The 13,699-nt window shown below is 40.8% G+C and overlaps 1 protein-coding gene across 1 annotated transcript in view; it reads left to right on the top strand.

The window, feature by feature from the left end:
• Window positions 1–13,699, top strand: part of LOC127440626 (uncharacterized) — a 248,609-nt gene that overhangs the window by 158,596 nt on the left and 76,314 nt on the right. Inside the window, exons 3-4 of the mRNA XM_051697339.1 lie at window positions 7,569–7,863; window positions 10,937–11,056. Of these exons, the coding sequence (XP_051553299.1) occupies window positions 7,569–7,863; window positions 10,937–11,056 (415 nt within the window). The remainder of the gene's footprint in view (window positions 1–7,568; window positions 7,864–10,936; window positions 11,057–13,699) is intronic.

Consider the following 13,699-nt stretch of genomic DNA (forward strand, 5'->3'; position numbering starts at 1 on the left):
CGCGACAGCTAAGTGATGCATCAACTGCTGGCAGGAAGCACTTTTTAAAAGTTAATAACATTTTAATTATCAATTTATTTTTTACACAAATGTATCGATTTGAGTCAGAAGACATTCATAGATCAACTGGAGTCACATGGATTACTTTTATGCTACCTAAATGTGACTTTTGGACTGTCAAAGTGCTGGCACCCATTTACTTGCATTATAAGGACCTGACAGAGCTCTGTCTTCTTCTAAAAATCTTCATTTGTGTTCTGCTGAAGAAAGACAGTCATATCTGTCTGGGATGGCATCGGGGTAAGTGAATGATGAGAGAATTTTCATTTTTGGGTGAACTAATCCTTTAACATTTTGAATCAAAACAATAGATTCCTAATGAGCCATTCTCACCTGGAGCGAACATTCGCGCCGAATCGCTAGCCGACAAAGCGAAGTTTTTTTTAATGTGAGTTCATCCATTTATTTCTTCGCCTGCCGATGAAATGCCCTGACCAATAAAATAAGAGCTTTGGATCACAAGTTAGGAGCTGCTGCACTTAAAACAAGCGCAACATGTGACGCTGAAACACAGAAAGCTGTTTTGACCACCGACATTAAATGCTGAAGGAACTCGAGGAAGAAATCCTGATCCAGCAGTGAGGATGTGTATTTCATTGGCATCTAATGTATATATATATTATCAAATTATCAAAAGGGTTCTCTTAACATGTTAATGATAATGCTGCATCACTGCTTTGCATCCCTTTTAAAAAAGCTCTCTGATTTTACGTGGATGTCTTCATTATGTATTTCATATTGCTGCTTTTTTTGCCTTTGAATTTAATCTTATGTGAGTTCCCTTATATCTCTAATATGATATATATTGCAGCATCTTTGCCTTTGTATCACCTTTTTTTAATGAACAACTTTACAGATCTAAAGTGTTTTTCTTTGCCAAATGAATATCAATACTATTGCTGTGACTTGCAGTGCATTTTGTATAGGCTATATGTCTTTGTATGCCAAAAACATAGTGATGTCTCCACAAAATTATGTAATCATTTTTACTGTGCTATCATTTCATTAACAGCAGTTACATTTTAAAGAATAATGGGTCAGACTGAAGCTGGGTTTTGTTGGTTGAAATTTGTTTTATTGTGTGCATTATATAGACTCTTAGAGTGTTTAAGTGTCACCACATTGAATTACTAACATATAGGTTTTTGAGCAAATGTGTAACACAAGTAAATTTACAATGAAATAAGATAAAATCAGTATTGTTCCAACATTATTGACAACATTTGTTTTAACAGTAATTATGAGTGTGCATTACACAGTTTTACCAATTTATATTATTTTTTTACATTCGATTCTTTCTAATCACCCCTCAGACTGTGTATACATGATACCTGCCAGTCAACTTGTCCAGCTGGTAACTGAAATAGTTTGTGAAAGTGTCTCGAATGTTTTCTTTCTCATTGAGCAAATCAATAACAAACTCTTCATCACTGAGAAATCTGTTTTCTTTTTTCAATGTGCTCGCTACAGAACTCAAACTCGTTTGCTTGTCTTGATTGTTTTGCTAACTTGTCAAGTGGTTCTTCTTCTAATCATGATGGGTGAAGGGGCAGACCAGCTCAAAGGTGCATTGAGCCACCTAACATACCGGGGTAAAATTGGATACCGTCGGTCGAGAGGACGAACCCCAGAAATGGAACCGACCGTGCATGAAACTCACACTTCTCCACCTTGACGAACAAACGATTCTCCAGAAAAGAGTGGTGGTGGCGTAGTGGACTAAAGCACTGAACTGGTAAGCAAAAGGTTGTTGGTTCAATCCCCACAACCACCACCATTGTGTCCTTGAGCAAGGCACTTAACTCCAAGTTGCTCCAGGGGGATTGTCCCTGTAATAAGGGCACTGTAAGTCGCTTTGGATAAAAGCGTCTGCCAAATGCATAAATGTAAATGTAAAACTCTCCTGACGTGCTGGACATGGTCTTGTAAGTTACTAGAAAATATGAGGATATCATCAAGATATACAAAAACAAATCGATTGACCATGTCATGCAGCACACCATTGATGGGGCATTGAAAAGGCCAAAAGGCATGACCAAGAATTCAAAATGCCCGTAGGCATGTTAAAAGCTGTCTTCCATTCATCCCCTTCCCTGATCCGAACAAGGTGGTAAGCATTGCGAAGGTCCAACTCCGTGTAGACAGAAGCTCCCTGCAAGAATTCAAATGCCGAAGACATCAATAGCAAAGTATAACGATTATTTACCATGATGTCATTCAGAGCACAAACAAGACAATGAGACAGACAGAAAGAACTCCAGGACAACACAGAACTCTCAGCTCAATTCAAGTGTGGATTATGGGTTACCAGCCACGGATGTCCCAAAACCATTGGAGCAGAGGGGGAGTGGATGATGTAAAATCGAATCTCCTCGACATGGTTCCCAGAGATGGTGAGCTGGAGATGTGCCATGATGTGGGTAACCGTAGTGAGGGGAGTATCACAGAGAGTATTGGCGGTGATGGGTTCATCCAGAAGAGTCTTGAGAAGAGACCATTTAGCCACTAGATTGCCGTCTATGAAGTTACCCTCTGCTCCACAGTCCAACAGAACCAAGAAGGTTTGATAGATGTTGTTGCTCTGCAACCAGACTGGTAGGAGGGTTCTATTGCCAGGGGATTTATCCAAAGGGGTAACGCTCACCAGTAACCCATTGCCTAGTGGTGAGCTGCATCTTTTACCGGACAGGAGGCTGCAGTGTATCCCGGTCATCTGCAGTACAGACAGAGGCCATTGATGAGGCGTTGGTGTCATTCTGTGGCAGATAGCCAAGCTCTCCCAATCTGCATGGGCTCATCCTTGACACTGGATGCGAAGCATTCACCAGACGTAGGAGGTCAAATAGCAGCAGACACAGAAGCACCGGATGGAGGAAGTCTATGGTGACGATGTCTTAGGGCCAGCCTGTTGTCGGCCCTAATCGCTAGGTCTACCAGATCGTCAAAGCGGGTTGGTAGGTTAACACATAAATCTCATCCTTAATGTGGTCGGATAGCCCATATAGAAACCGGTCCCACAATACCTGCTCATTCCAACCGCATGATGCAGCGAGGGTACGAAACTCAATGGAGAAGTCGGAAACTGAACGATCTCCTTGCCAAAGGTCCAAGAGTTCCCTCGCTGCCTCCTTCCCAGACATAGATCGGTTGAAGACCTTGCGAAGTTCATCAGAAAAAATGCGTAAGGAAGAGCAGCAAGGATGTTCATTCTCCCACACAGCGGTTCCCCACTCACAAGCTCTACCGGTCAACTAGGTGATGACGTAGGCAACCTTGGCTTGTTCAGAGGGAAATGATGATGGTTGTAATGCAAATATCAGAGAACACTGGGACAGAAAAGATCAACAGATCTTAGGCTCACTGGAGTATGGTGCTGGAGGATTTAACTGGGGCTCAGAGGATCTTGATGTAGTTGAGACCGCTGTGGGTGGAGGTGTGGCTTCGGTGGAGGCACCGACATTGAGGGAGAGATGAAGTTGTTAAATCCTGGACATAAGGTCGGCTATCCGTCTTGTCTTCTCCTCAATAAACACACAGCAGTAATGACACACAGTTGAAGGTGATTACCTAGTGAGTGGAGCAAATGAACGTCTCCAAGGAAACGCTGATTGCTCCGCTCCTGAGGCAGAGGAAAACACACGAGGCAAACGAAAACACACAGACACACAAAAGGAACCAGCAGATAAGTCGGAACCGTGACACAAATATATTAGTAGTTTTAGAGTATAGTGAGTCGATTGCGTCATTCGCACTGTGTCATAGAAGTGTGAGGTCACTGCTGGGCACTTTTGCTGTGGTTTGTTTGCCACGATTGGTGGATTTTCGTTCTCTGGGTGATGGATAGTTTAGATATTTTGCAAGAATTCAGCCAGTAAACATGGTTTTTAAAAAATGGACTTGAAATAACGTGGACTGATGGCTTCAACAGAAGCATACATATCTTCAGTTAATAACCTATCGGTAATAATCAATTCCCTTATGGAAAAAATGAATGGAATGAACCAGATTGCTGCACATTACAATTATGTGGAGTGGGATTTTAGCCAATGAGATTTCACTGGGCGAGGCTAAACCCCGGAAGACAATTAGCATTTTCAAGCCACACGTTCCTTCCAGAATTTCCAAAGGAGTTTGAAATGCCTGTTTTGGATTGATGAGTAAAATAAAGCATTTTGTTCAACATAAATTACACAGAGTCAGATTCTACACATATATTTTCAAGCCCCTGTATTTAAAAAAAAATTAAAATTGCATGTTGCTATGACGTTGCAAAATACAGAGTACAACTACTGCAAGCATGTGAGTGTACATGCCTGACAGTTGTAGTCCTATTTTGAGATTACACGGACTGGGAGATGTTCCGGTCCGTCTCTGATGACGACATCGAGCTTTACGCTGATGGCGTAACGTGTTTCATCAGAAAGTGCATAGAGGACGTTGTTCCGACCAAAACAATACGGATCTACCCGAACCAGAAACTTGGATTAATAGCGATGTTCGCATGGCACTTGATGTGCTGAACTCCGCTTTTAACTCCAGGAATGCGGAGGAACATAAACAAGCCAGTTGTGCCCTCCAAAAAACTATCAAAACAGCAAAACGCCAGTACAGGAACAAGATTGAAGGACAGTTCAACACCACCAACTCTAGAAGCATGTGGCAGGGAATTAACATCATCACGGACTTTAAAGGGAAAAAAAACTCCTTCCGACGGGTGAATATCTGTAAAGCCACGGGTCCACACGGCATTCCGGGCCGCTACATCAGAGCATGTGCGAAACAACTGGCTGGTGTTTTTACGGACATTTTCAACCTTTCCCTCTCTTTGTCTGTAGTCCCCACATGCTTTAAAATGTCCACTATTGTGCCAGTACCAAAGCAATCCAAAATCACTTGCTTAAATGACTGGCATCCTGTTGCTGACCCCCATCATCAGCAAAATCTTTGAGAGACTAATCAGAGATTACATGTGTTCTGTGCTGCCTCCATCACTGGACCCATTGCAGTTTGCTTACTGCAACAACCGCTCCACTGATGATGCCATTGCATCTACAATACACACTGCTCTCTCCCACCTGGAAAAAAAAACACTTATGTGAGAATGCTGTTTGTAGGCTACAGCTCAGCATTCAACACCATAGTGCCCTTCAAGCTTTATGTGAAACTCCGGGCTCTGGGCTTAAACAGCTCGCTGTGCAGCTGGATCCTGGACTTCCTGTCAAGCAGACGCCAGATGGTTAGAATGGGCAGCAACATCTCCTCATCACTGACCCTCAACACTGGAGCCCCACAGGGCTGTGTGCTCAGCCTACTCCTGTATTCTCTGTACACACATGACTGTGTGGCAACACACAGCTCCAATGCCATCATTAAGTTTGCTGATGATACGACGTTGGTAGGTCTGATCACTTACAATGATCAGCCTACAGAGAGGAGGTGCACACTCTGACACACTGGTGTCAGGAGCACAACCTCTCCCTCAATGTCAGTAAGACAAAGGAGCTTGTGGTGGACTTCAGGAGAAGAGAAAGAGAACACAGCCCCATCACCATCAATGGAGCACCAGAGGAGAGAGTCAGCAGCTTCAGGTTCCTGGGTGTCCACATCACTGAGGAACTCACATGGTCGGTCCACACTGAGGCTGTTGTGAAGAAGGCTCATCAGTGCCTCTTCTTCCTGAGACGGCTGAGGAAGTTTGGAATGAACTGCCACATCTTCACACGGTTCTACACCAGCACTGTAGAGAGCATCCTGACTGGCTGCATCTCCACCTGGTATGGCAATAGCACCGCCCACAACCGCAAAGCCCTGCAAAGGGTGGTGCGAACTGCCAGACACATCATTGGAGGTGAGCTTCCCTCCCTCCAGGACATATATACCAGGCGGTGTGTGAAAAAAGCTTGGAGGATCATCAGAGTCTCCAGCCACCCGAGCCATGGGCTGTTCTCTTTGCTACCATCAGGCAGGTGGTATCGCAGCATCAGGACCCGCACCAGCCGACTACATGACAGCTTCTTCCCCCAAGCAATCAGACTTTTGAACTCTTGATCTCTCACTATCAAAATACATCAGCACTGCACTTTATTAATCTTATTATCTCACACCGGACTGTCATAAATTATATTCTCTCTTAATAACACACTGACAACTTACTATCAACCGACAGCCTGAATGTCAATACAGTACAATACAACCTACTGTATATTTTATATATACTATATATAAAACAAATGTTTTATTGTATAATGTGTATTCTATATTGTGTGTATTGTATACTGTACATTGTATGTTAGTATTTGTATATTGTGTTGTAATTATATGTATATTAGATTTTAAATTGTGTTGTGTAAATCTGATGTTTATTGTAAATTGGTATATGTCTCGTCACTGACAGGACTACTATGTTGCTCGGAACTGCACCCAAGAATTTCACCCACTATTGCACTTGTGTACAATAAAAGTGATTTGATTTGATTTATTTAGCTGGTGATGCATTATTGAGTTATAGAGCAGATTTCAACATTATACAAATGCACTGTAACACAAAACTGCGATTAGCAATAAGAGTACAGACAGTGAAGCTTATATGATACAGGAACACCTACTAGCAACCAAAAGTACAGCAACTTGGTGACCTCCAGCTCTTGCCTGTTGCGTTACTTCATTGCACCTGGTTAGGAGAGAGTGCAAGATGAACTACAGTACTGTCTTATACAACAATATGTGTATCAATGAGCACAATGTGCTTCCATATAGTTTTTCTAATCATTGCACCAGCATGTTAGCCATTCTTTTTGAGATGCACATCTACATAACCTCATGTTTTGCCTCAGAATTCAACTGGAAAAGACAATGAATATTCTAATTCAAAAATATCCATTGAGGAAACGTTCTTAGCTATTTGCACACTTGAATGCCTGCAAACATAGGACACACTCCCATTTGTCTTCCAAACTTGCAGTGTGGCACTTTTGTAGAAGTTGTGCTGTTAAGGGGTCTTTTTAAGCAGCCATGTTCTGGCCACGCAGAAGTGGTAATGAGGATGAATGCCGATGTGTCAGCTGTGCTCTTCCCTCCGAGCGTCACAAACTCCCTTTGCAGCCCAGCCTTTGCGCTATTACTGCACGCCGCATCTCCTTAGCTGTAGACTACCACTGATCCAATAAGCGGATTCCACCCACAATCAATGCTCTGTGTATGAATGCCTAATGCAAGGCTGTGTAATCATTACCTCCCATTACCTGGAGTCTATATTTCCGGACTAATCTTTTGACTGTCCTTGTTTGTGCACTGATTAATTCAAATGGCCATTTGATAAACTCTGCTTTGTGAGCTGATGGTTGGATTAGCCTTTCATAGTAGCGATTTCACCTCCTTTGACCTTTGTGTAGTATATAATCTTCAATATTTTTGCTTCTCAGCCCTTAGCTCTTTCTCTTTTAATGTCAATCTCTTTTAATCCTTCTGTCTCTGTCTCATCCTCTCTTTTTTTTTTCTCTTTCTCTCAGCTTCACACTGACATGGACAGAGGTGATGGACGCACTAAGTACGTGCTGCGAGGTGAGGGGGCGGGGTCAGTTTTTGTGATTGATGAGAAGACAGGCAACATCCATGTTACCAAGCCCTTGGACAGGGAGGAGAAGGACGAATATCGGCTGATTGCCACTGCAACAGATAGTCAGACAGAGCGTGCCCTGGAGCCTTCCTCCCAGTTCATCATTAGAGTGCAAGATATCAACGACAACCCACCTGTGTTTGAGGAAGGGCCCTACAGTGCCACAGTACCTGAGATGGCAAACATAGGTACTGGAAGACAACATACGCAAATGCCTGCTAGCATGTCCCTACTGAATGTCAATACTATATTCATAATGCATTGCTTCATAAAGTTCTAAAGCCTAGTGAGGCATCATATTGTTGGTGAACTTCTGACATAAAGGCTGTTCCAAAGCTACCTTCTAAGATGCTTTCTTTTGGCCAAATTCTAAAGCAGTAATCCAAGATGGCAGACGAAAAATGTTGAGTCTCTAAAATATATTTCTAATTCACTCAATACCGAAAAGTATAGTTAAAAATAGGTTTAATTTACTTAATATAGTATAAATTACATCTAATCTAATCTAATTAAAAATATCGTATTTTACCCAATGTTTGTGTGTACTATGTGTTATCAGGCTTATTATATTATTGTGGTTTTAGCTTAGCAACTCCCAAAATGGCTGCATCCCAAATTGCATACTTCTGAACTTTTCTGCGTCATTTTGTCATGTAAGTAGGGAAAGTAGGGTGTTCACATTGAAAATGCAATAAAAGAAGAGTCTGGAATGTTGGACACTTCATGCACTTGTCCTACGTAGTGGAAGGGGTGGGGTTACCTGCACTGTATTTTTTATTTTTATTTTTTTTTTTTACATCTAGTGGTATCAAGGTGCTTTTTTGAGTTGACGCAACTAAATTGTCTTGTTAACTTAACATATTAAGTTGTGATTCTATGAACTTGTACTTAATTTGAACGAACAAGTGTATTTGTCCTCTCAACAAAGTTTGTCTGAACAAACACAGACTTGCCAGCTTCTAGCATGTATTGCAGCATGAATAAATAATGAGGTAAGTGTTGCAGGCTTATTTTTATTTATTTATTTAGCTATTTTCAGACTTTATTTCTGCTGCTGTTGTTGTTTTTGTCATTACTGTTGATTAATATTTGTGGTGATTTTAAGAGCTCATCATTTACTTAATGATCTTTGTTGATTATAACTACTAATGAGCTTTGTTTGTCAAGTCTTGACATCATGTGCCTTCTAATCACACTATCAAGTGTGTAGCCTGTGTCTCTCAAGAAGAGACCACCCTGCATTCCAAAACTTGCAGGCTGGTTTACTTGACAATTAAATTTAGGTTCACTGAAAACTAACTTTACAGCGGCAGACCTTTAATTCAGTAAATGTGTTGTTATAACATCCAGTTAAGTTCAGCTATCTGAAGTTCAACTAAATAAACTGAAGTTTTCACAACTACATCAGTTCAGATTACTTTTTAATTTGTCCTGTTAAGTCAGGTATACTCAAAAAAGCCCATGCAAAAAAGGCAATAAATATAATTAGTTGAATCAACAAAACATTTTTAAAGTGTGGCTGCCAAATGTAAGTTGAATGCTTTAACATTATTTGAGATATACTGTAAATGTTGGACTAAGGTTGGCTAATTTGCTAAAGCTAATGGTAAAACATCGCAAGCGCTTGTCACTCCGTGTAGTTTTTTTCTTACAGAAAAAAGTATCCTGTTTTTAAAAAAGTATCCATTTCAGACAATAGTATATTTTAAAAATTCAAACACTAAATGGTCCACTGCATAATCTAAGTGCAAAGTGTATAGTGTGTCATTTGGGACAAAGCATATTAGAATAAATTGTGAGGTTCTGCCTATGTAGAGCGTTTCAAATATTTGCTTATGAGGTTGCATTTCAGATAAGATGCTGCCTTGGGCCACGTACACAATAATCTGTTTTCTTTAGAAATTATTCTGCATTATACCTCTCATCAACATTGGAAAACCGTTTTCCTCCCCTGAAAACCAAATTTCGAAAGCGCTCTCTAGTATTGCATACTTTGTAAAAATATAATAGTAAGACACTGAAAATGACAGTTTTCAAACAAAAACTGATTTTTGTGGACATGGCCTTAGAAGGCAGCTGATTCAAGCTCGTTTATTCCCAAAACCCATCATACATACTCTCATTTGAAAAGCCAATGAAATGCTCTCTATGATTTGCAGTGTTTAAATGTTAATAATGCTCATTCCACAAATAACCTCTCACGTTTATCGATTTCAAGTCTGTGTGCGGCAGTTCAAATATTACCCCTATTTTGTTTTTCTGAACCAAGTTTAATTAATTTCAAAGGATTCCAAAAGCAAACAAGATCAGAATGGGAATATTCTGTGTTTAGAGTCTGATGCTCTGAATTTGAATGCTTGAACCCTTGTTGGGGTAAACTGAACTGAGCTCCATTCAAATCTAATAATCAACCAATGTGAATGTGTTATCGGTCTAAATTGTGGCATGTTTTGCAGTTGCTCTAAGATTGAATTTGAATAGATTTCTCTGAGCCGGTGCATGTTGCATCAACCCGACAGTCACAACTCTTTTTGATCTGCCTATCAGACCATTCGTTTACTGTGGCAATCTCTTTCTCTCTCACTTTCATTCTCCTACCATCTTCCATTTGCCTTCTCCTGCTTCTTAACCACCTGTGGAAGATGTGTAATCAGACTACACCCTCCCCTCAACCCACACGCTCTCTTGCTGACACTGTCAGGCCTTTGATGTCAGAAAACAGCAACAGATGCTCCCACCAACCCCCCTTCCCTCTGAGCTTGTCAGCCGTTGCCCCATTGGAAACGCAGTTCCCTTTTCATTTTACATATATATGTTTTTTCAAACAATTTCAGTCTTTCACATGAAGCTGACTGTCTTTGATTTATTTGGTTGTATAAAAGGCTGAAATGGGGGAGCAATTCAGGACATCAGGGAGTTATGGGAACGGGGGAGTGTGGCCGTAGCAAGGCAGAGAGATTGAGAGAGGGAGCAAAAGGAAATTGAAGAAGGAGATGAAGAGAAATGAAGTGAGACAGACAGAGGCGAGAAAGAAAGAAGGTGTGCAGCTGGAGAGAGGAGAGAGTTAATACAGTATTTGTCACACTGCAGCAGGGGGGAGAGAGAAAAGAGGACAATCTGTCAGTCTTTATAAAGCTTTCTCCATTTAATGTGCTTGTCCTGTGGTGACCTGGTATTCTCATGTTCATATGTGCTGTATCGATCATCTCATATTTTCTTCCTTGTCCTCTCACTTTTACTCTCTTGTGTACTCTGCCTCAGGGACCTCTATCATCCAGGTGACAGCTTCAGATGCTGATGATCCAACCTATGGGAACAGCGCTCGACTAGTGTACACGCTGGTTCAGGGACAGCCGCACTTCTCTGTGGACCCTCAGACAGGTATGTGTTGGATTAATTTAGGCCTAGCAGTTATTGACAAGAACAGAATTGTTCATCACCAGCATATGTTGGGTTTGGGATGCTAGTATGTGTCCCATGCAGGCTTCTTAAAGCTGAAGTGTTTTAACATGGATGTTATAATACTTTCTTCTATCCAAATTTAAAATGCAGAGTCAGCTGTAATTAAGCCATTGTGAAAAGTGTCAACACTGCGTCACTGGGTGCTATTTAAATATTGCTCTGTTTCTTCATCCCGACCAGCCCTGCACAGCAACACTGGTTCAACTAATAGCATGAGTTTGGAGCAGGGTCTGTCTGTTTGTCCAACCAATGGTAGATAGGGGGAGTATTCAGAAAATCTGTTTGAAAACAATCATTAGTGATGTTTGCTTTAGCAAGGCACCACTATTACTATTACTCTGACCTTTGTTTAGGGATTTTCCAAAAATCCCTAAACCAGTTTTTCTTCTTCCACCCAAATTTTGGTGTGTAACTCGTCACACACTGTTTGTCTTAAACAGTTAAATGAGGTGTCAAATTGACCGGCTTAATGAGAAGAGATGTGCTTTGACCTTTATAAGTAGTCAGTCATGCAATGTTTGCCCGGCAGCTGAACAAAAATGGGCGAAAAAGATCATGGACTTAACATTAAGAAGGGAGTGAAGAGCTCATATCTCCAGAACAGAAAATAGTAAGAAAGAAAATAGTAAGAAAGGTTTAGTGACACCTAGCAACCCACACACAACACCCTAGCAGCCACCTAGCAATGCCCTAGCAATTACCTAGAAAAGCATATCTCTGCACCAGAACATAGTAAATATTTGGGGGTGACCTCTTTTGATTCAGGGTGGTGCACTGTGACCCTTGGTGGAACATTTTGGCAGCGAGTTTTGCCATGGCAAGCAGCACTCACATTTTCTTTAGATGTAGTTATTTTTGCTATTCCATTTAGTGATGCTAAAGGTGCAGGAATTGCACACTTCAGCTTTAACTAGCTTAACCAACAAGACTTCCTTGGTCAACCAGCTTCACCAAACCCACCATGCTGGTCGAACAGGTTCAAACAACTTTGTGTTTCTTAGTGACCAGTATGGCTATGCTAGTCCACCAGCTAAACCAGCACTAACCAGCAAAATCAACCTTCATGCTGATCTAAGCTTATCTTTCCAGAAAGGTAGTGTAGATTTTCCATCACAGCTTGGTGCTCATGTGGCCAGTTTGAGTTTAATTGTGACATTTTCTGATCCCATTTGCCCATCCTCTACTCAACATTTCCTGTCCCCCTCTATCTACTGTCAATAAAAGTAACAACATCAAAATGAAGGTCTCTTATTAAGACTATATAGTCCATAAAACCAAAGCTTTTTTACACTACTAACATGATGACAGTTATTTATATTGACAGTTATAATATTTATGAGGAAAACAGCTTGAAACAGTGTTTTTGCTAACAGTTAATCATTGATGTCCATGGAGAAACCAGTCCTTTCTCAGATTATCTGTGCCCCTTAACTGTAAGGGCCAAGAAGAGGTCACTCAGCTTCAGTGAAAAATATATTTAAATGGTTTTCCAGAATAGAGAGACTTCAGTTTCATGTTATAGTGTCTTAAGGCCAGCCTCAGTCCCTGATGACACATTAAAGCCACACTGCTCCTCCTTCAAAGGCCTGATCATATCCCTGAGTTCCCCTCACTCTGTCCTCCATTCATCTTTCTGCTTCTTTCCTCATTGCTCTTTTCTTATGTTCCTGTTTCTCGCCTCCCTCTCTTCACTGCTCGTTAACCCAGACTGACTTGGCAGAAATGTATTCACATGCGCAAGCTCCTGCACTTTTTGCTGTTGTTGTTGTTGTGTATATTTGATTTGGTTTATATGATAATAGAGGAAACCATATAAATTATAGAAAAAGTGTACACATTCAAAACAAGTTGGATACAGGTGCAGGGAATGCGGCTATGCACCTGCAGAAAAAAAAACAAAGAAAGAAAGATAAAAAAGTAAATATCAGCACACTGAAATTAATGCCAAATTGGATTGAACAACTGCAATGTTTCAACAATTAGGTCTTCATTAGGCAAAACCCCAGTGTGAAATTAATCCCAATTATGTAGATGTTTGTATAATAAAATTAATAATAAGGAATGAGGTAATTTACATTATTATTTTATGCAAGTTAAAAACCCCACATATTATTTCACAAATTCACAGGTACACATACGAGAATAAAATTCAGACCTGTTTTTAAACAAGGCAGAACAAGGGTTTGTCAATACACAAAATCTAAAATAAAGAAAAACAAACAAAAACATACATTTCTGTGAGTGTGTAAAGCGCAGCACTACGCACAATGACTGTGCACAACGTCTTGTCCAAGTTTCTCGAGAACGCTAATTCAAATAATTTTTTCGTGCCAGCGCAAAGCACAAGTGGGCATGGGTGTGACTGTTTGCGCTATTGTGGGTGTATGCACGCAAACTGTGGGTGTATTGTATGTTAATGAAGTGGCACAAAGCACAATTTTCCTGAGAAATAGGTCATTGCACTAAGATGTTTGAAAACCACATCTTAACTCAGCGCAAAGTTGAAACTCAGTTCCTGCATTTGCAGTTTGGAGATTTCACTAGCAGGTGGTAATACAGTTC

The sequence above is a fragment of the Myxocyprinus asiaticus genome, chromosome 5 (genome assembly GCF_019703515.2).
Source record: "Myxocyprinus asiaticus isolate MX2 ecotype Aquarium Trade chromosome 5, UBuf_Myxa_2, whole genome shotgun sequence".
In the NCBI taxonomy this organism is placed as follows: Eukaryota; Metazoa; Chordata; class Actinopteri; order Cypriniformes; family Catostomidae; genus Myxocyprinus; species Myxocyprinus asiaticus.